This window comes from Sander lucioperca, chromosome 14 (genome assembly GCF_008315115.2).
Source record: "Sander lucioperca isolate FBNREF2018 chromosome 14, SLUC_FBN_1.2, whole genome shotgun sequence".
Taxonomy (NCBI): Eukaryota; Metazoa; Chordata; class Actinopteri; order Perciformes; family Percidae; genus Sander; species Sander lucioperca.
The window spans coordinates 32,974,809-32,999,134 of NC_050186.1; the positions used below are offsets into that span (position 1 = coordinate 32,974,809).

The following is a 24,326-nucleotide window of genomic DNA, read 5'->3' on the forward strand; positions in this document are numbered from 1 at the left end:
GGGCAGGGCGTAACAGCCGTATTAAGTGTTAGCCATTTGTTAATGTGTTTCTTCTGCATTTACTGACTCCTTCATTTAAAATACAGATCTCTTCAGATACCTAATACATAACAATAACCTTCATGTCTGCTTTTATTTCTGTCAGAGTTATTGTTACCTGGCAGAGCAGTGCAGACTTTTCAATCTCTGAATAAAATAAAAGGTGACTTTATGTTGACAGTGATGGATTATCTATCAGCAGGAAGTTTCAGGTCTGTGCAAGTTGAACTGAACTGAAACCTATAGCGGCCCAAGGGAGGAAATCAGAATAAGAAGTGAATCTGAATGATCAGAAATACAAAGTTCTCAAGATTTATAGTTATGGGCTTAATCAAGTATAAAGCCAGTGATAATATCCATGTTCACAAACTGTGTCACATCAGGTTAGATAACAGTTTGCCTCCGAGTCAATCACGGCCCATTTGACATGTTGAATTGACATCGGAGCTGTTGGTAGGCATCAACCTGATTGGCTGTTCAGCCTACAGATGTTATAGGTTCCATTTGACGCCCTTGCTGCCTTACTGCGGTGACGGAAGGCGGGGAATTAAGTGTGGGCTGCAATTGATAATTGTAGACGGTAGGTGGCAGCGGAATGCTTGAATCCTGTTGACAGCATGATTAACAGGACTTTAGGATTTAAGAATACACCCTCCGACCACAAAGTGGGTTGCTATGGCAGAGTGGCGCTGTCTGTATTTCCGCTGGTTGACAGAAAGCGAAGCAACTGAAGAACCAACATTTCAAAAGTTTATGACTTACAATAACTTCACTGAAAACTTTAGCCAAAATATGAGATATTCGTGTCTTGTTACGTTTGTAAATTAAACTCGCCAGACTTTCTTATGTTCCACCTGACATTCAGCCTATTTATTCTGCTGCGGAACCAGATGAACGGTAAAGCCATCTACACATGATCAGAGGTAGCCCGACCCAGGTACAGCGCAGAGCCTCAGCAATTACCTAGGCAGTGGGAGCACTACTCTCAATTGTTTGCTATACAGAAATAACAGACTGTAGAACAAAACCTCTGCATGTTCTTTTTTTTGTGTCTATACCACTGCACACATGATGTGATTTGTTGCACTGATGGAACATAATTCCTATAATATTGGAGAGTATATGTTAATATTTCTGAGGGAGCAGGGTCGTGGTGCAGCTGCTGTAGTTTTAAGTGAGTTCTTTTTAAATAGGCTGCGTGTGTTCTAGCTTTTTATTGAGTGTGTTTAAATTGGCTACTCAGTTTGTTAAACCTGTTTTCTGTAACAAACGAGAGACAGAGAGTGCAATTACTGACATTGCCAGGCGGGCGGCGCTGCGGTGGCAAGCCTGTGGCAAGTGTCAGGACAGTGGCAAGCGAGCGGCACTCGTTTATCACCTGTTGAGAAGCTGCCAAACTGAGCGGCACCACAGTTGCAAACTGTTGGCAGTTCAGAGAAGGTGACTCTCCTACAGGAGAGGAGTGTGCATGGTTTGTTGTCACAACAGGTCAGCTGCTGTTAGTCAGTTTTAAAAATTATGTTGAGCTCGACTTTTTTATTTTTCATTTATTTTATTAGGCTTCTTCTGCATATGTAACATCAACCCTTTCTCACTCCCAACTCGTAAAATACTGACGCTTGGGCAGTGCCTCTCAGCGCCAGATACGATGCAAAAAGCAGCCTTCAGCGTGTGTATGGAACGCACCAGGCAGAGCAGCAGCTCTGTGGCGCTTTAAGATGATGTAGTATTAATAACGACAACGGTAGCGAGTAGTGGGTAATACTGAATTGCCGCGTAAGGAGGTTAGTTGGGGTGGTGAATGGCTCAAACCACACAGGACTTTCACCCAGGAGACCGGGGTTCGTGTCCCGTTCTTGTTCCGTGTGTCGATATAACGATAATTTTATAACCTCACCCACCATCTTTTCTTAAACCCAACTGTCCCGTTCTTCTTTTCATAAACCCAACTGTCCCGTTCTTGTCCCGCGTGTCATAGAAACTTACCTTTTATAAGCCCACCCACCATCTTTTCCTAAACCATCAGAAAAGCTTCCGATACGGCCTAAAATGTTGGTATCGGTATCGGCAAGTACTGGAGTTTATGCAACGATTTCATACCACGTAATTTAGCCCCAAAGAAAATCTACTTGAAAGTAGTTATTTATGTTCTTTTTCCGTTAAGGCTGACTGTCAAACAGAATAATAAAATAAAGTTATATGGCGTTCATTGTTTGTGTTTGTTCGTGTTTCACAAAAAGTTTAACCCGAGGCCAGGCTGTACAACAAAGATAGCAATCATATCACATCCATACAGGGATAGTAGTATACAGCTGTTTAAACATAATAAATGATATGTATATTTTAACACACTTGTATCGGATCGGTACAGTTCAGGTATCGGAATCGGGACGGAAAAAATTGTATCGGACCATCTCTAACATATACTGATAGAAGTTCTTGGATCTGGTCGTCTCTCTAGTTATACATTTTCGTCATTTTGACCACAGCCCTGGCATGGAAGAATGGTGGGTAAAATGATAAAGCTTGCTAACAAGCCAGCCATCCGCCTGCTCGGTACCTCGGTTTTACCACCGCACAGACTCCTTTACAGAGAAAATAGATGACTGCCGGGATGACAGCGTATGCCGGGAGATAGCTAGCTAGATTGTCCATCTCCCAGCATCCGCTGTTGTCCCGGCGGGTAGTGAGGCAGAGGGACCATAGCAACGGTTTGTATATCCGGTTTCCCTTTTTGAATGACTAATACATTACCGCAGCTTGCTTGTTTGGAGAGTTGTTTCCTCTCACACAAGCACAGAACGTACGTGCCAGTTGGCCCTGGACCTTATTCTTTGCAGTGCAAGTGCAACTATTTTGCCAAGACACAGGAAACTAGAGGCATTGTGAGACAACATCACAGTGGGCCTTTGTCGCCACTAGTTCTTTGCCGTTTGCCTAGTGTGTCTGCACCTTTAGAGTTGTTGCAATCATTGGTCTGCATGCGTCTCAAAGGACAGGACACACTGACAGGAACGGCTTCACGTTAATCCTGCAGAGAATCTGTGATGATTGTGTAATGGCACGTTCGCTTTACAAACTGTCACCTCTGAGTGGGCTGGCTTAAGTGCCTGTATCTCTGTGTTTGTGTGTGTGACAGTCAAGTGCACATCCCTTACACACTCTCTCAGTGTGTGTTATTGAGCGTGGCCTTCATGCAGAGTTTGTCTTTGCAGTTGGAAAAAAATATATTCAATATTCTCCTCAGCACGCCATGGAAAACCAATGAAGGCTCACAGAAATATTTCTCACACTTAAATTGAAAGGTTTGTGTCAATGCCCCAAACCTTCTCCTTGTACTTGTACTGTATTAGCACTGTATAGAGTCAAGGTATGAGTCCTTCATTATACTGCACTCATCCTGCATTCATAGCACTGCAGAACTGCAGTGAAAAGTCACTTACTTATTTATTTTCGTCATTGATTATTCAATTGATATATAATTTCAATAGTAAAGAAATTACCCATTACAAATTCGTCAAACTGCTTGTTGTCCAACCACAACTACAAATTAAAATTATCAGTACTTTCACATACAACCGAGAAGCAGAAAATCCTATCATTTGAAATAGAAAATATTAATTTAATGTTAATCAATTTTCCAAATAGTTGCAGATTTCTTTTTCTGTCATTTGACTAATTGATTGATTGACTAATCGTTTTAGACCCACTGTTTCATTTTTGTTTTTTGAAGAGTAGATATTATTAGTGCTCAAATGCGTGAGTTGATTAATATTAGTCGATCCACAGTGTATTTATAGCCAACAATTTTGATAATTGAACAATTGTTACAGTAATTTAATCAAAATTTCTCTAGTTCCAGTTTCTCTATTGAAACAATGTACTGCTTTTTCTTCTATTGTTATATCATTGTAAACGGAATATCTTTGGGTTTCTGACTGTTGGACAAAACAGGACATTTCAAGACCACACCTCAGATTCTGGCAAATTGTGTCAGACATTTTTTCTGACTAAAAGTAAATCAGTTAATTGTGAATATAATCAAAAGGTTAAATGATAATTAAAATAATCATTAGTTACAGCCCTAGTTGAAAGAGTGCTGTTTTGTACAGAAAAATGGAAATTTCCCCTTTTAGAATCAAATATTGTAATTTATTTAAAAAAATTTGAAAGTGTGTCCCATGACTAAGTGATTAAATTATACTTTATGAAATTATGAATACATGTATATTGGAGAAGCTGTGTGAATTCATTTTGATAAACTTGGTTTGTACTTTACTTATGTGTTCTCAAGATTAGAAAATGTAAATTATCATAAAATGTATAATAATCTGTGCGGCCTGTGAAGGGTAGATCTGCCAAAAGCCAACGATGAAAACAGTTGACCAATATTTGTCACATTCACATTCTATGTTTTTAACATTTTATTTTATTTTTAAAGGTCCTATGGCATGCTGCTTTTTGGATGCTTTTATATAGGCCTCAGTGGTCCCCTAATACTGTATCTGAAGTCTCTTTTATATAGGCCTCAGTGGTCCCCTAATACTGTATCTGAAGTCTCTTTTATATAGACCTCAGTGGTCCCCTAATACTGTATCTGAAGTCTCTTTTATATAGGCCTTAGTGGTCCTCTAATACTGTATCTGAAGTCTCTTTTATATAGACCTCAGTGGTCCCCTAATACTGTATCTGAAGTCTCTTTTATATAGGCCTTAGTGGTCCTCTAATACTGTATCTGAAGTCTCTTTTATATAGACCTTAGTGGTCCCCTAATACTGTATCTGAAGTCTCTTTTATATAGACCTTAGTGGTCCCCTAATACTGTATCTGAAGTCTCTTTTATATAGACCTTAGTGGTCCCCTAATACTGTATCTGAAGTCTCTTTCCCGAAATTCAGCCTTGGTGCAGAATTACAGCCACTAGAGCCAGTCCCACAATGAGCTTTCCTTAGGATGTGCCATTTTTGTGTCTGTAGCTTTAAATGCTATTGAGGAGGAGAGAGGGGGGGCAAGGTGGATGGTGGGGGTGTGGCCTTGATCAACTGCCATGCTTCGTTTGTTTGCAAGCCATGTTGTCTCTCTCTTTCTCATGGGCGGGCCAAATTCTCTGGGCGGGCAAAACAGAGAAAGGGGAGGTAACCTTTCCCCTTGTGACGTCATAAAGGGAAGATTCCAGATCGGCCCATCTGAGGCAGAGCAGGATACCCAGGGCTGGGTTTACACCTATCACCATTTCTAGCCACTGGGGGACCATAGGCATGCTGGGGGAACTCATATCAATGTTAAAAAAACTCATAAAATGAAATTTTCATGCCATGGGACCTTTACATTCTGACTACTCTCTCAGATGTTCAGCTTTCCATGGTATCCTTTTATTTTGAAATCAAGCATATGTACTGTATGTTTTCCTCCAGAGAGGCTTGAACCTGCTGACCTAGATTTTAAAATATAGATACCAGTCTGGTCCAGTTAAAGCTTTTAACCTGACCAGAGAGAGGCATGTTGGATCCGCTTTTGACCGATTTCTCCCTCAGGACAACTTACCCTCCAGTCATTTATAGATTTTTATATCTCCCCCGTTTAAAACATCAGTGGGGCCCAATCAGGACAGTGAAGAAATATCCTGAATCCACCAGCAGCAGCCAGTTTACCAGTGAACAAAGACAGTAAGGTGATAATTTCACAGTCAAAACATATTTAATTGATAATCCATTAAAAGCTTGCTAAATATATCACACATTGATGCTTTACAGGCATATGTTTTGCAAACCAGAAAGACCAAATTGGTGCCAAAATATTGTATTGACTTACTTTTTTGTATAGTGTCATTGGAACAACACTTACTATTACACCAACAGTTCTCCCAAATGACACTGAATATGGCACACGTACACTGAATGTGCTCCAGATGTCAGATTTGGTAAGTGGAACATTTTACTCGTAGTGGCTTATCAATACATTGATCAATTTTCCAAATTCTACTATACTCTTTTGTCTATTTTCTATCATACTATTTCATCCTCTATCAACTTTGGCAATGCCAATGTAATTTAATCGTACAGTAGTACAGTCTTTCTGGTGGCTGGTGTATCTTTCTTTAAATACAATTCACAATCTTGCTTATTACAGATTTTTGTTCTAATTAACGTGTAGTGTATAAAGTCTTTTCCTCGTCCTTTTCTGTGTATTTGGTTTGAAACTCCAGTGTGGCTTTTCAGTGATATAAATCTCAGACTGTGGAGATTCACATCATAGGAAGAAAAAGGACTTAACAGAACCTGTACGGTTGTCCTTTATCCGTGTAATAAACACAGAGTGTGACCTTCCTCTTTCACTCTGAATGAGGCCATAAAATCTCATCTAGAAGCCCCACACTGCCAGCTATTTTCCATCTTCCGAGGACAAAAAGGTTCCTGTAAAAATCATAGGAAAACCCAGTGACCTCCTGATCTCATTTGTTGACCCGTAATAGCAGAGTTTAAACGAGTCTGAAAACTCTTCATCAATGGGATAAAACCCCCGTCGATGCAGTGTGTTTCCCTCTGATATCCTGTTATCTCTGTCGGCCTGCTGACCTGGATTCATGCTCCTCTGTAATCCGTCAGAGAGTCATCCCAACACAGCAAAGCGAGAAGAGCACATGTGAACTCACTCACTTTCATACTGACAGATACACCTAAAAAACTGTTTACAGGTTTTCTGTCCACATATTCCAAATGCTTTCTTAAAGGTGCTCTAAGCGATGTCACGCTTTTTTTTAGGCCATTTTTTTGTCACATACAGCAAACATCTCACTATCCGCGAGCTGCCTATCCCCTGAACACACTGTAAAAAGACGCGGTCTCTGTAGACAGCCCAGGCTCCAAAAACAAACTGTGCCAACCTGCACCACCAAACATAACAAACAGTGTTCCAGCGTTCCAGCCAATAACCGACAAGACGGATTTGGGGGTGGAGGTTGGGGGGGTTAGTGCACAGAAGCACGGAAGGGAGGGAGAGGTTGACGGGATGAAGAGGAGGGAGGGGCAAGCTAGCCTCGTTTTGTTTGGATATACTTTGAACGTCAACAAGAAGTGACGTCACCCAACATCGCTTAGAGCACCTTTAAAATGAACCACTGCTGAAACGCCAACATTACAAAGTACTACATACAGTAGTTTCCAGAGTTCAGGAATAAGCAGCAGTGTTAAAACTGAAGTCTGGTGATATTCCATATTTTTCTTACTGCCATAAAATCCCATGGAAAACGTTGTCGGTAATATTCTATATCTTTCTATATCTTTTTATATTAACAAATTCTGCGTGTAAACTAAAACCAACAGTGAAGTGAATACATTTTATTAGTGTGTATCAAAAAACATGAGCCCCATTGAGTACGTTTACATGCACACAGATATTCCACTATTATTCAGAATATGACAATATTCCGAATTTGATACGGCTCATGTAAACAGCATTTTCCATTTGGATATTCCGAAAAAGGCCTTTTTTTCCGAATGCAGCATTTTCCAATTAAGATGTGGGATATTCCAGTATTATTCAGGTTTTAGAGGCATTCTTTGGACATGTATACAGCGCATTCGGAATATGTGTCTCATTCTGACTTTTTGCCGCAGTTTAAGGCCTCTTGCCTGTTTATGGTTACAGTCAGCTCTTTGCATTGCTATGGTTGTTGTACACAAACCAACTAGCCAACAAGGCCCAAAATAAAAGGGAGAAACACAGCCACTTTTAAACATTATCAAAGACTTATATATCAACAGGTTTTTGAACATGCGCAAACATGGAAACACCAACCTTTTCAAGACGGTGGTTGAAAGAATGAAACAGGGAAGCTTGAAAAAAATCCTTTTTTGCAGGGCTACTTGTAAACGGTAACACTAGTGGAATATTCACTTTCATTAGCCTTGTAAATATCAGTCAATAATATATTATATATAATATATATTATATAATATAATATATACAACAATATTGTCGCAATATCGGCAAAAAACGGAATATTATGTGCATTTAAACCTAGTGACTGTTGCACTGACTGACAGATTCCTTCAATACCATGAACACACACACACACACACACACACACACACACACACACACACTGTAGTTTATTTTGACTCAATCCCAAACACACCATCCAGCTGCCACAAATACTCACTGGAGCGCCAAATAAATCCGCTGCTGAAAATAGTTCCAAACAAATGCGCTATATATTCCCATTTGAGTTGCATATATTTTATCCATATCACTCTTTAAATAAGTCACTTATGTTACAACATAATAAAAGCACCGTTGCGTTGTACTTACATTTTTCACTCCAATTGTCACAGTCTATTAACTAGCTGTGTGTGTGTGTGTGTGTGTGTGTGTGTGTGTGTGTGTGTGTGTGTGTGTGTGTGTGTGATAGGCCAGGGGGCTGATGGGAAAAGACTAGATCAATTACAGAGATAGAACAGCAGATGAAGAGAAAGACCTGTTGACCTTTAACACCTCCCCTCCCTCTCCCCTCTCTCCTCTCTTCCATCTCGTTTGTTCCACTCCTCCTCCTCAGTTTTATCGCTCCTCCCCCTGATTTTCTTCGTCTCACTGCTTCTCATCTTCTCTATCTCTCTCCCATCCCCCTTTCTTTCCTCCCCCCCCCCATCTATACTTCTTTTCTTTTCTCTTCCTCCTCCTCGTCTCTCCTTCCCTCTCATCCAGTTGTCAAGACTGCCCTCTCCTCCTGCCCTCCTCCCCTTTTCTTCTCCCATCTCTTTCCCTCCATCTTTCTTCCTCCGGAATCATCCCTCCCTCCCTGTTGCTACAACAACACCTTGCTCCTCTACTCTCTTTCTTTGTTCTTTATTTCCCCCTTCTCCCGTCCTCTCTTTTGTCTCATTTCCTTAGGGCTGGGTACCGAATTCCACACTTTTGTAGGCACCTGTCGGTACGCGATATGTGCATGTGCATAAATATGTAGTAAAAAACGTGACGGTTTCCCTACACTATTTGTATCACGCATGCGTTGAAACACTTGACGGTCTACAGTATGTTATTCATTATGCAGTTCACTGGGTCTGTTTGATAAATATATTTAAATTAATTAATTATTGTCACTGATCCAAAACCGCATATCAACGTCCGTGTACCTACGCCTTGGCTACATTGTTATTTTTGTGACATGTAGTGTAGGGATGTTGTGATGTTTCAACCCAGTCTCACGGCAGTTTGTGTAAATGCCACGTTATTTGAATCCATTGATTCATGTTCACAGGGACGTTTTTCTCGTTTTTTACGTGTAAATGTCACGTTATTTTCTCGGGGAAAGGACGCCAGGAGACGGCTGGGAAACGGCCGAAAATGATGCTCCATAAGCCGGGAGGCGGCCCGCTGGGGACGCGCCACAATAAACGCCGGGAGACGGCTGGGATACGCCCGAAAATGATGTTCTACAAGCTGGGAAGCGGCCGCGAGGTGGCCTGCTGGGGACGCTCCACAATAACGGGATGGCGGAGGTTGGGTTTAGGAGAAACCCAACGGGGAAAGGGCGCCTTATGCGCCGGGAGACGGCTGCGGGACGCGCCACAATAACACACGGGACAAAACGCCACGCCATCCCCGGGAAACAAAGCCCCACACGCGGGACAAAAGACGCCATCCCCGGGCTCGATTTCTTTGGGCCCGATCTATCTTGCGCATGCGCTCTATCTTGCGCATGCGCGTGTCGGATCGTGCAGGCAGCACAGATCACGTACCCACAGCACTGACCAAATTGCCTCTAAAGTATCGAGGATTGAAAAATGCCTCGTCATTCAATACCCAATTTCTATACCTAAGGAGTACCTCTCATCATGGTCAGTGAGCCAATCAGCACGCTTTTACCAAGATCTAATAATGTCTGTGATTGGCTGTCTAACGTTACGCGTCATAGAGTAAAATTGGTATAAAAAAAAGTCGAAAATGGTTTAGGAACCGGTATCAAAGTCCCGGTACTGGTATTGGTATCGAAAATCTTTGAACGATACCCAGCCCTACATTTCCTTCCTCTCCTCTCTCTCTCCTCTATTCCTTTCCTCCTCTGTCCTCTCCTCTCTTCTCGTTGCCGTGGCGACGGCTCCTCCTGTCCTATTGTCATTGAGTCACGTATGAATATTTAACAAGTGCCAACGTCCGGCGTCCCTCCACATCATCATCTTCTGTCATTTATCTCTTCTGCTTGTCATCCTCTGGCTCCCCTCCCTCCTTCCTCTCCTCCCTCCTCCGCATCTCTCAGACTTCTTTTTATTTTCCAATTTTCCAGTCTGCACCTCTCCTTGCTCACCCTTTGGTGTTTTAATTTTTTTCCTCACCCTCCTCTTCTCCAATGTTTCCCTTCCTTCTGCCTCCTATTTGTCTCTCCTCCTCCTTGTCCCCTATTTCCATTGCTCCTCCTCCTCTTCCTCTTCCTCTCCTTATCTTCTTCCTTCCCTTTTTTCCTGCAGATTTTCTTCTTAACCTTTCCTCTTTTTCCTATCCCCCTCTTCTACCTCCTTCCCCCTCCTCATCTTCCTCTTTTCTTCTATACCCCCCTTCTCCCATTCCTTTCCCACCACCTCTTCTTCCTAGTCTCTTACTACCTTTCCCTCTCCTCCTTATCCTTCTTCGTTGTCCTTTACGGCTCCTCTCCCCTCTTCAGATTCAAATTTTTTATCGTCATTCAAGCATGTTATCATATCATATGTAAATCATAGATGGGTCAATCCTAAGCGGGTTGGATAAACACATAAACTGGGTCCAGACTAGTTTAAAGGTGCTCTAAGCGATGTCACGCGTTTAGGCTACAACAATTTTTGTCACATACAGCAAACATCTCCTCACTATCTGCTAGCTGCCTGTCCCCTGAACACACTGTAAAAAAACGCGGTCTCTGTAGACAGCCTAGGCTACACAAACGCCAACAAAAACAAACTGGCCAACCTGCACCACCAAACCTAACAAACAGTGTTCCAGCCAATAACCGACAAGAAGGATTTGGGGGTGGGGGTTGGGGGGGTTAGTGCATGGAAGCACGGAAGGGAGGGGGAGGGGACGGGATGAGGAGGAGGGAGGGGCAAGCTAGTCTCGTTTTGTTTGAAAATACTTTGAACGTCAAGTAACGTAGAAGTAACGTCACCCTGCACCCATCGCGTAGAGCACCTTTAAGGATAGCCAGACAGATTATTTTAAGAGGATAGAAGAATGAAGGGGTGCCGTCAATCCAGGAGTGGGCTTGTGAGATTGCGGCGTTTGGAAAGATGTCATATAAACTGTTTGCCAGATTGGATGTCTACACTAGAAAATGGGGAAAGTTCTGGTGGGCTCCTAAGAAGCTTTGTGCTGGGGAGAGACGTGTATGATGGGCTTATGGTGTTGTCACTTATACATACAGTATGTTTATTTATTTGTATGGTTTATTGTGTATTTTGTTATTATTTTGTTGAATGTCTTGAATATTGTACTGTCTACTTTTCTTGATTTTTGTCTGGGTGGGTGGTGATGATGGGGGGGGGGGGGGGGAGATGTGTTCATGTTGCGAGTTGTATGTTGTGTATGTGGTTAAAAAATAAAACTTGTTAATCACAAGAAAGCATGTTAAAATCATGAAGGAAGTACATTTGTTACTCCGACTCAGAAACGTACACAATAACTCACACTCCTCATCCCACCACCCCCCCTTCCTCTCCTCAGTCTCAGTCACTAATGAACTTGGTTTTATTCGACAGCTGAAAGAGAAGGAAAAAGGTGTAGTGTGAGCTGAGCAGGTGTGTGTGTGTGTGTGTGTGTGTGTTTGTGTGTGTGTGTACCCTCCTCACTACCTCTCTCTTCATCAGTCTGTACGTTCCACCCTCCACCTGCTTTTCTCTCTATTTTCCCGTTTTACGTCTTTACTGGATATATTTTTAGATTTGACTAATTAGATGATTTATCAAGTTTAAAAAGGAATATAGTTGAGTTTAGTCTAGTTGAACGGATGTACTTTGCTGGGATTAAGCCAGACATCAGGCGTTGTCCCTCCCCTCTTGCTATCGCCCCTTAGCGCTACACAGGAGGGTTGTGATTGGTTTAAAGAAATACAAACAAGCCAGTGCTTTTATTTCCCCCTATCCCAGAATAGATAGGTGGTGGAGCCAGACCTTATTCCATCGCTGACACAGCACTGTGGAGATAGGTCTGGCTAGGGCTGGGCAAAATATCAATATTATATCAATATATGAGGCTAGATATCGTCTTAAATTTTGGATTTTGTTTTATCGTGATATGATATAAGTATTGTCTTTATCTGGTTTTAAAGGCTGCATTACAGTATAATGGTGTAATTTTTTGAATTGTCAGACTGTTCTAGCTGTTCTGTTATAATTGATGATTATTTATCACAAATCTCATTGTGTAAATATTTTGTGAAGGCACCGATAGTCAATCCTACAATATCGCCGCAATATCGACATTGATGTATTTGGTCAAAAATATCGTCCCTTTTGCCCAGCTCTAGGTCTGCAGGGTTTCTGCAGGTTTAACCAAAGTCAAATTTAAGACTTTTTAAGACCATTTTAAGACCATTATAAATGAAAAGTAAGACCTATATCACAACATAAAAGTACAACAAAATGACTTGCAAAGTAAATAAATGTATTCAAATTGAAGAAAAGCGAAACAGAGATATAATAGTCGGTAAATATACAGTGAATTATATTTGGACCAGCAAAAGAAAGAACTACAACACCACGGAATAAAAAAAATCCATTATAAAGCACTGCTACAGAGGTAGCGTTACATGGACGTAGGAAAATAAATACCTGTTTAAAATGATCTAACTTCAGCGAATTTAAGACTTTTTAAGGCCTAAAAGCTTGAAATTGTAGACTTTTTAAGACCCCGCGGAAACCCTGGTCTGGCAATGCGAGACTAGGCATCCTTTAAACCCAAGCTTTGGGAAGTTATAGACCTTTTGTAGACCTCCATGTGTACTTGTCTAATTTATTATGTCTGATTTGTATATTTGTAATTTGTATATTATGGTGATATGTGCCTATATGTACTGTATATTGTTGTCTCTATTGTACAGTATGTGTCTATATTCTATCTGTCTACTGAATGTTTACTACCACATCTATTTGTTGAATGTATAGAGAGTTAACACCTACCGAAGTCAAATTCCTTGTGTATCTAAGTATACTTGGCCAATAAAACTGATTCTGATTCTGATTTCCAATGGAATTCCATTGCTAGGCAACAGCCTGGCCCCTTGTTAATTTCCTGTGAGGTTGATGCCATTCACATTCACATGTATAATCCAAAGCAAAATTCCTTGTATGTGTGCTTATCCCTGACAAATAAAGCTGATTCTGATTCTGATAATACACTGCAACAGGAAATCAACTTGGGTCCATTTAGAATGCTTATGTTTACAACTGTGAAAAGGTCTATATTGTGTTTGCTTTAAGGTGCTATAAACTGAAATGTACATTAAGACATGCAAGACTGATTCCAACAATGATCATGTTTGACATGGACACTCTTGGGCACAGCGATGTACCTGTTGTGTAAAATTAAATCACCAACACGTCCTACAACATTCTCTCCATGCAGACTTACGTTGGCAGCTGAATCCTCTGCAGGTTTTGTTCCCCCCTCCTCCAGTAGGTCCGGCGCTGTAGGGACTGAGACGGGCAGCAGAGGGGAGCGAGCCTTACCGGCCTGACCCAGAGAGGCCGTCTTCACTTGGGGCTTCGGAAGGCTCGCACCTGGGCAAGAAAGAAAGAGTTCTGGTTTCTAAGATTATATAGACAGTTTAGACCAGAAAATAATATGGTGCTCACTGCTTTGTTTTTGACATTTGGTGTTCTCGTAAACCGTAGAACTTCAAACTTGGACTTGTAACTAAGCTGCAAATCGAGACTTGAAAGAAAGTTAGCTCAGAAAAAATTCAGTCAGCCAGGACATAACTGTGAGTGAAACTGTATTTCAGAGACATAGTGAGTGTAACTGATCATTTCATAGACCAAAAGACGAGCGTAACGGGTGATTTTTCTTTTGAGCACTATCTCAATTTTCAAGTTTGAAACCCTCAATTTCAAATCTGGTTGCCTGGTGCAATCGCCCTCCAGACACTGTCCGCTAACAATGGCAACGGAAAGACTTGTTTCCTGAAAGCTGCTATTTAATATTGACGTCCATGTGGACACTGACAGGAACAGTTTGATCTGATAACACATATTGACTGACAAGTTCTCATGCAACTAAGCGAACCATTGAACAGGAAACAGATCTGGGGCCTGAGCCAGCCAGCAAGCCAGCCAGCATTTTCCAATTCACATTGTTAATTTAGCATCCATTCAACTATTCTATCATCTAGTAATTTTGCCACCCATTTGTCTCTCCATCATTTTCTTCATCATTTCACTAAATTACTATTATCAAAATGCAAACAAAGGAGAAAATGGCCAGACCAACAAGGAAACAAATTGACCAGACACAGAGGAGAACACACATCCATGCAACAAAACACACACATGAATGAAACAGAAAATAAATCAATAAAGACATTCAATTGTGTTGTCTCCACGATACAAATACATTCAGGGAGTCAAATTTAAGGATGCCTCTTTACAAAGCGAGAAAGAAAGTGAAAGAGAAACAACTTGGAAGAGGAAAAATTGGAGACAAAAGAGCGATGTATTCTTTTTTCCCCTCCTCCCTAATTCCCTGAACAGCCTTGTGTTGTCTGAACACATCCTCAGGCTTCTGCTACCCACAATCCCCGCCCTCTTTTTTTGCACTTCACTCCTTCACTTCATGATCAATAAACATCCAATCTCCTCCCCGCGAAACAAAACACCTGGAACAGCCTCGATAGCAGTGGATTACACCAGAGAACATAAAACAGTTGGATTTGAACTGCCTTAAACATCAACAGTCTTCACGGCACGGAAAAATGACTTCCAAACTGTCAAAGAAAAGACAACTTTGCCAGCAGTATAAAATCCATTGTCTGCAGACACTACACAAAAGGAAACATTGCTCACAACAAGATCTCTTAACCTAACGACAAAATCTGTTGAATATTTTATTGAATTTCAAGGCTAGGGTGCATGAAGCCAAAAAAGTTCAACTACCACGTCTAAAATTACCGGGATGTTCCAAGCTGCTTCCGCACTGTGTGACCCATTGAGCGGGCGCACTAATAGTGTAACATTGCTAGACCTTCCTCCACAGTACTGCGGAGGAGGGTCTGGCTAGTCCACACAGCATTCCAGGATAGGAGAAAAATATGCTCTGGTTTATTGGCATTTCTTTAAACCAATCACAATCGTCTTGGGCAGCGCTAAGCACTGGACGGAGCAACGGTGCTTCTGCAAAATAGCCTCGGGAAGGAACTTGTTTTGGTCGAACGTGTACGTTCAAAAGTAGTTTTAGTTGTGCAACAGAAAACTCAGATTGGACAGATAGTCTAGCTAGCTGTCTGGATTTACCCTGCAGAGATCTGAGGAGCAGTTAACCATAGTCCTCAGAAATCCACCGGAGTTTAGAACGCCAACACAAAGAAAGAGGAAGGGGACGGACATCTAGCACCGGAACAATCCTGGAAAGGAAACGTCGTCAATATAGACTACCGCACTAGAGACTTCCGCTGGCTGAGCCGGCTACTTCTGATTTAGCGCTCCGGTTAACATGAAGGGGAATAAAACTATTTAATCGTGCAGCTCTTCTAGACTTTCCAAATGTTATCGTACCTAATGGATCAAATTCTGATGTGATAATTGTGACGCTCAAATAAAACTATCCACTGGTGTACAGATGTCTGTTTTGCTATATAAGTGTATGGGAAAAGTTTTGCAGGAAGTTGAAAGTTGCAATTCCACTGTTTGGCCATTACAGCAATTGGCTTCAAAGCTTGGGGCCCTTCCTGGGGGCCTAGGCTAGATTTGAATTAGATTTCTCTTTTTTACCAGTGAGCAGAAACAGTCTGCTTCGTGGTCATGCTGAGAATACAGATGTATTTCAAACTGTTTAATCGTACTCATGCTTTGCTAAACAGCATGAAAAAAAAAAAATCCATCTTAGGTTTCCAGCTGAGAACAATGAAGACACACTATAAATACTTCCATTACAGCAATGCTTCCCCTACAGAGATAAATCCTTCCCTGTGGTTTACCTGTACACTTGCATAATTATATACTGTATACGCGGATGTAGTATGTAATATAGACTGATTACTCTATGACAATTATATGATTTCATCTGGTGATACCTGAAATAATAAGAAATGTTTTAGTTTATGAACTACAAATCCTGTCTACTACTTCTCCCACTGTTTCCTTGATTTCAGTGCATTTCTGTGAAAATCCACTAGCAGTAACTTGAAAATAATAAACTGTGTTCAGTGAGTGGGCGAGTTGACCAATATTCAGACAGAAATGTAAATGGAAAGCAAATTTGGAGACCTAAAAAAAACAATCATTGTTTGTCTGTGGAACTCTGTCTGTGAACTGTTTTTATTCTAAATTTAAGTTGACTAAGTTTTTGTCCTTCCTAAAATACACACTTTATGAAAGTGAGTTTGTGTCTGATCCTCTCTATTCATAACACTTCAGTTCCACATTCTGTACAGCCTACACTAAAAGTTTTAGAAAGAAGATTTAGACATAGGCTATATTGATGAGATAATAGAACTAGTTGAGTCAATTAAGTGTATCTTGACATTTTTGTCATATGTTGCCAATTAGCATGTGATGTAATCTAGCGACATCTAGCAACTTTTTGAGCAGGCCTTGCTACTTTTCATTGACAATCGATGGCAACACTGCTTCCCAGCTAGCTAGCATGCTACTGGTTAGCATCTACTGGTTAACGTCTCACAAACTAGCAGAGAGAGCTGAGGGCATCCGCAAGCTACTTTTCGGTAGCCTTGCTAACTATCCAAATTTGGACTTTCAAAATGATCTGAATGATTCAGGTCCATGACCTTACAAGCAGGATAACAAGAATGAATGAATAACAAGTAAATTAATCTGATTGGCAGTTTCATACATCAGTGCGTTAAAATAATGCCAAATATCCCTTCCAGTGTTTCCCCTATTCACTCTCAGCACTGCACCGCCGTGAGTCCATGAACAAGGCAACTGTCTAAGGTGAGTTCATGTCTGTAAAAATAGCAGGACAGTCACGTACTATCTGTTAGTTGAACAGGTGACGATCACGTTGCCGGTAGCCTACCGGTTACAAACAGGATCGGTAGTGATAAAATAAAACGGTAGCGACACTGTAACGTGCTGCAGATCCAGTGTTTTTAGCTGAGCTGGACCAGAGGGTATTCGGTTAAAACAGACCGGTGATACTGTTCTCAGTGCCGTCACTGTTCTCCGTGAAGTTAACTGGAAGTGAATGTAGCCACAGTGTGTTTTTATGTGGACAGACTGCATCGGACTCCGTTTAAAAATAGCCTTTTCAAGTTGGTAACTTAGGAGGCAATTTGGCCTTGTATGCTCTGATTATTTTGGCACCCAGTCCTAATTTGGTTTTAATAAAAACTCAAGGAAAACCGCTGACAACGAAAAGTGTCCAGAGGTAGGCGGGTAAACTTAAAAACAGGAAAGCTCAGGAAAAAACAGGAAAACACCAGGAACACTAGAAAAGCCAAACCAAGGGACAAAGGGAGCACACAGGCTTAATACCCAAGGTAACGAGGGTAGTAACAAGAGACAAGGTGACATGAGGGCTGACGAACAGGTGAGACACATCACACACAATCACAGAGGCGGGAAAACACACAAGGCAGGAAGTAAAACAAAACATGACACAGGAGAAATGATACTACAAAATAAAACAGGAAACTAAACAAAACCCAGGATCATGACACTTAACTCCTGACTGTTTTGGAAGAAGGAAATAATTAGTGAAAAAGTGAGTTTTCTTTAAGTGCTGTATAGTGTAGAGCACATTCAACACAACACACTTCAACATGGGGTCCGGGACCCCTAGGGGGTCCTCAGAGTTACTGCAGGTAAAAGTTAAAGAGTTTTTTTGAAAATTAAAATGTCTTAACATGAATCCAACATATTATTAGCAAATATAAATCAGCTTATTCGTGAAAAAAATAAAACATTATTGACACTGGCCTATACGTAAAGGTAGTGATCCACAGATACCGTTGATCAGGATTCACTGTGCCTCATGTACTTACATGTGTTTAACATTAAAACATGATTTATAACAATTACTTTAATAGCTTATGCACTAAAAAGGTATGTAAAAAGACTTTAGGCCGCCCTACACATTATTGTAGGCCCAGTTTAATACGCAACTTCATTTTATACAATATATGTAGTAGGGGGTCCCTGATTCGTCTCGGATTCAGTTAAGGGGTCCTTGGCTTAAACAACGTTGAAGACCCCTGGTGTATAGACTTTATTAAAGTAGCATAGCCTAGTCTAGTGTTAAATTCAAATTTGACATTGGAATTTTGGTGTGGTGTTAACACCCCACTTCCCCCTGGTTTGTGCTGTTCCCCCACCTGCCATATCCCACTTTAAAGCTACAGTGCGTAGTTTATGTCGCCCCCATGAGGAATTCTAAGTAATGACAACAAAACTGGCAGCGCATCCACATGACACAAGCCTTCCGTGATCGTGCACCACCCCCACCCCTCCTCCATACAGTGGCTTGTAGCCAAGGAAGACATGGAGGATTAAAAAAACATGACGGACTCTTCAGAAGAGGTCATTATCTTCACTCGACGACACAATCTTCTGAACATAGCCATGCTGAGAAATCCAGAGAGAGTTGTGTGGAGCTGATAGTCTTAATTAGCTTTGTAGAAACTAATTTGGCAACGGCTTGAATGTAACATACGTTCATTAATATCAAAAAGTTATGCACTAAAGCTTTAAATTCAATTTGAATTTTCGTGTGGTTAACAGGCCCCCTTCCCCCTGGATTGTGTCCCCACTTGCCAGATACCACTTTAACCCCTGCTAACAAGGGGGCACTAGAGTGGTTCAAGACTTTGAGTCTGAATCTTTAAGTCCCAGTACTTCACTCAGACAGTTATACTGACCTTGTGTGACTTGAATGTCTGTAAATGCGGTGTAGAAATCGCTGCCAGCTTCATTTCAAATTGAAGCCGAACCAAATGTGTTTGTATGACTTCCCAGCACGCTGCTGTCAGACTGAATCCAAAGCGAGCCGAGCTCCAGGAGAAAAAAAAAACATTTGGTGGAAAAAAACACAATGAGCTGCAGCAGTACAGCGCCGAAGCAAAGGTTACACATCCACAGTGGAGAAAGCCATAAAAGAGAGTTTCACGGTGCCTGGCTCACCCTCAGGGGAGGGGGAGGGGGGGGGGGCAGCTCGTCTGCTCAGAGAGGTGGATATATTTACCAGACAAGCAGGAGTGGAGGTGTGAAACGCCCGCCGGGGGGTCACATCAACGGTGTCTGTCTCCGTTTCTGGGGTTCGAAGGCAAGGATGGAGAGATTTACACCGATAGGGGGTGAGGGTGGAGGGGGCGGGGTTATTGATCCTGAGGATGGTTTGAAGTAAATACAATTTAAGATGAAAAGTGTCACGGAGGAGACATCGTGTCTCTGGAGGGAGAGAGCTGACATCTCCTCCACTTCACACGGATGTTTGGTGTTTCTTTGTCTGCCGGTTTTAGCTTCTCTTTATTTTCTGTCTGTCCGTCTGTCTGTGTGTTTGTTGTCTACCTGTCTGTGCACCTGGCTCCCTCATTGGTCAGGAAGACAGGTGCACACACAGGCTAGAGTGGTTAGGGTTTAAGAACTTTAGGGAAAGTATCTCTAGGTTATTTCCAAAAAATGATGTCTTTATCTTATTTGTGCAAAAGCTGTGAGAAACACAGTACCAGTCAAACCCATCAAATCCCATTCAAACTTTCGACTGGTACTGCTATCTTCTAGTGTCTGGTAGGGATAACACGTTTTTAAATATCTTTGACTAAAACTATAAAACTATAAAATGACTAAAATATAACTAAAACTAATAAGCATTTTTGTCTAAAGACCAAGACACTGCTCCCTACCTCACAATTTTCTCTGTCTCATAATTTTATTATTTGCCGTGTTTTTTCCCTTTCTGGTAGAAATGGGCCTCCGCGAGGATCAAGGTGAATCATAATGTGTCTATATGTATTAAATTAAACTACCGATATACAGGAAACGACTTGATGAGTGTGAATGAGCGGATTGGCAGTTTAATTTAGAGAGTTTTCTGTTTTTATTTTTTGTTTCCCTCCTCTGCGTCCTCTGATAACAGCTGACAGTAGATTGAGGTTTTCACAGCTCTGTGCCGACTCCAAAAAACTGAACAAACAACAACGATCCCAAAGCAAAAGAGCTCTCCGTCTCGCCTGTGACTCACACAATCCTACGCCGTGTGTGCGCTGAAGGTGTAGCCGGTTAAAAGATACATTCGGTCCGCATACGTTACGTGTTCAATGTAGCCAAAGTCGCGCAACCTTGCCCGTATTTTCAATTGTTACTAACTGTTGCTAAATAGTTATTTATTTTCAAAAACTATGTGCACTACCCCCCCCCCCGAGAGTCACAACCCTATAAAAATGACTATAAAAAAACGTCTGCCTCTCTCCTACGTGGTTGTCCAATTGTTTGAACCAAAACTATATATTAAAACTATCTTAAAGCTTTTCATTGGTAATAACGTGACCCCTCCGAGGCGAGATGAAGGCGTGCACTTCAAAACATCCATCACAGCTGGCCATGCGTCTACCTCCAGCTGTGGCTGAAATGTCCTTTCTCAGTATCAGACATTGAGTCAGACAATCCCATTACAGCTTCCAGCATTAGGCCGCACATTCAGGCCAATTTGGGTGAGTAACTGCCCGCCATGATACTTAACTCTGCAGATGGGCTTTGGAGGCCCAATTTAAAAAGAGAAGAAGGTCTTAGCTTTCAAATTTAGATTAAATGAGGGAGCATGGGGTAGATGTTTCTGCGGTTGGTGAAGAAGAAAAAATTAGATTTTTTTGCTCAAGCTCAAAACAAGTTGTCGATAGTATTTATGTCTATTTTCAACTGTTTTCATAGAAGCAACATAATTCTGGTTAATGTGTTCCACTTCAGATTCTTTCATTTAAATTCAACAGGGTTTCTGGCACATGTTTGGATTACAATGGGATGTCAGCTGGCTCCTACAAAATAGGTTTACATTCTACTAATACGGTTTGGAATAAACTTAGTAGCCTAGATTATGTTCATTGGCAATGCTTTTTTTTTTCAATCCAGGAATTGTGATACTCTAATATTACATGGTTGGATATACACAGCTTGACACTTTGACACCGGGTACAGGGGTTTAGGTCCCACTGTCTAGGTTTAGGCTAGGGATGTGCCCGTATCACTATTTTATAGCGTGACAATTGTGGCCAAAATATTAAAGGGTAACTACCATTTTTTTCAACCCTATTTTCCTATGTTTTTGTGTGACTGCCGACTGCAGCGATCTTGCTTAATACTGGACCAATGTCAAAGATTGTTGTTCCCATCAGTCACTTAGACACAAAAACATAGGAAAATAGGGTCCAGGTTGAAAAAAATGGTAGTTACCCTTTAACTGTGAACTGTGGGACAGCAATTAGATCTTAAATATAGCGAAATGACGTCACACCTTGTTTGCCCTGGATTTTATCAAACTAATGGACTGTATATTGCAACTTTGCAAAAGCATTATAGAGATAAACCATTTTTTTAGCGGCATTTTGAGTTTTAGCTCCAGTAGCAGAACTAATTTCTGTCCATACTAACATATCACATACACTGGGCATGTGCGTACCGGTGTAAACAGGAAGCAGATTGTTGGACATTACTCTGTGGTTGAAAATTATGGATCGTTATCGATAAGTTGATTTAATCGTAATGTGTAAAACTGAGTTTCTCCACAAAGAAACATGCAAAAACATCACTTTGAAGCTTGTTCACTACAGATGGGCTCATATGTTTTTTTGGGGGGGAAATTTGTCATACAGCTGAAAAACCATAGAAATATGACTAATTGACTAAAGAAATCTTAGTGGACTAAGCCCAAAACCACCGATTAGTCGACTAAAAGGGGGCAGCCCGACTAAAACACTTAGTCAAGGTTGAAAAACAATTGTGGCCTTCGTAATAAACGAAAAATTAAATCCAGAAACTTCGGTAACAGAAGTCAGATGTTCTGTTTTTATTTATTTATTTATTTATTTTTATTTTACCTTTATTTTACCAGGGAAAAATCACATTGAGATTAAAATCTCTTTTACAAGTGAGCCCTGGCCAAGAAGGCAGCACATAAAAATACCCTTTAACATACAATAAATAACAGACAGACAGGGATGGACAGCAATAATAAATAAGAAAATAAAAACAGAAAATCACATTTTAAAAACAAGCGCAAACATGTTCATATATTTGATGTAGGCGGGACTTGAATTCAGTATGTGAAATTAAAACCTGCAATTTTAGCTGATTTTGTAACTCATTGTAACAAAAAGCAGTTTTTCCAAACTCTGTTTTAGTTTGTGGAACATCATACAGTATGTATCTACTTGATCTTAGATTATGTTCCGATCTACTAGATGTTAAGAGTGTAGTTAAATATGAAGGAGTATGTCCCGTTATTGATTTGTACACAAAGGTCAATCAATGTTTGAGCCTTCTTGTTTTTAGCTGTCTTGATTGGACTCATTTAAACCTGATCATCACATTAGGTATATTTAGGGTTGGGTACCAAAATCTGGTGCTAATACGGCACTGGACCCTAAACAACCGGTATCTACTGGACCAAATAGCAACGCGGATTTCGGTGCCTCATTTCGGTGCCACTTGAATGCCTGCGCTGCTCTCCGATGCTCTGAAACGGACACAACAGGCAATAGAAGCGTTGCTGCACGGGACGCTAGTTAACACTACATTTGCCAGCAGGTAACGTTAGCCTACCGTTAGCTAGTACCTGGCTGAAAGTGCTGACAGCTAAACGGTCTAACGTGTGGCTGTATTTCCCTGTAGAAGATTCCAACACCGGGACGTCCAACAGTCTGCAGCTACCTTTGTCGGAAAAACAACACAGACGGTGCGTTCACTTGAAACTAGTAAGCCTCGTGGTGCATTCAAAGTTATTGGAAAATACCCTTTTCCCACCCGGTGGTTGTTTTTGTTGTTTTAACAGCAATTTACTGGTGGGGTAAGTTATTGTTATAATTTATTGTTATTACATTTTTTATAAATCATTTAATTTTGACCATATGGCCTTTAATGTCGCCGACTGTTGTTTTATGCTCTTCTTTTTTTTTGTATCGGTTTAAAAGTATCGTTTTAAAGTATCAGAAAAAACCCAAATCATACCCAACCCTAGGTATATTAGAGAAATAACTCATGTCAGGTAAACCTCTTTTCTCTGCAACTTTCTATTCATCTTACAAACTGGAGTATCAATCTCCAGGTCTGTTCAGGTCTCTCTCTCTCTCTACCGCTCTCGCTCTCTAATGCTCCTACCTCTCTCCCTCTCACTACAACAATCCAATTAAACCATGAAAACATCTGATTCTACTCACCGAGGGAGTCATTCAGGCTCAGATGAACACACAAACAAGGCCAACAATGAACATCAAACGCCATCGCTCACAAGTCTGTTTTTTTCCCCCTCCACAAAAGAGAAACGGATGGGAGGGGGGAGGTACAGTAGCAATGCCCGGCTCTGAGGCTCTGTGTTGGGGAAGGGGGGTGGGGGTGTGAGGGTCACAGGTAGTCGAGCCGCGCGTCGCCGCAGGCTCGCTATTTCTGAGCAAAAGGTTTCCAGGAGCTGAAAATCAATGTTAATCTGAGGCCACCTGGGCGTGTAAACAGAACCATAATGGAAGTATATATACACCCACACAAACACCCACACACACCCCCCCCATACACACACACACACACACACACACACACACACACACACACACACACACACACACACACAGAAAAACAACAAATACACCTCCACCTCACCATACTATCCAGGCATCATATGTACTGTTCACATGGCTGCAGGCCATCGGAGAGAGAATGACAGGATGAGCCACGGACGGAAAGGAAAGAGAGATAAAATGATCTAAAACAGAGGAATATAAAGAAAAAGAAAGACTACAGTACAGTAAAGAAGACAGAGAGGGAATAAGGGAATATCTTTTGAAATAATTGTGTTCATCCCTCCAGTAGAGTTCCTCTTCTGGAGCCTCACGGTGGAACAAAACTGTACTAACGCACACACTTTAAAGGTCCCATGGCATGAAAATT

The 24,326-nt window shown here is 41.2% G+C and overlaps 1 protein-coding gene across 1 annotated transcript in view; it reads right to left on the minus strand.

Annotated features, from left to right (window-relative positions):
* The window catches only part of dcc (DCC netrin 1 receptor), a 217,608-nt gene that overhangs the window by 3,697 nt on the left and 189,585 nt on the right, over positions 1–24,326 (minus strand). The window contains exon 27 of the mRNA XM_031287325.2: positions 13,633–13,781. Within this exon, the coding sequence (XP_031143185.2) occupies positions 13,633–13,781 (149 nt within the window). The remainder of the gene's footprint in view (positions 1–13,632; positions 13,782–24,326) is intronic.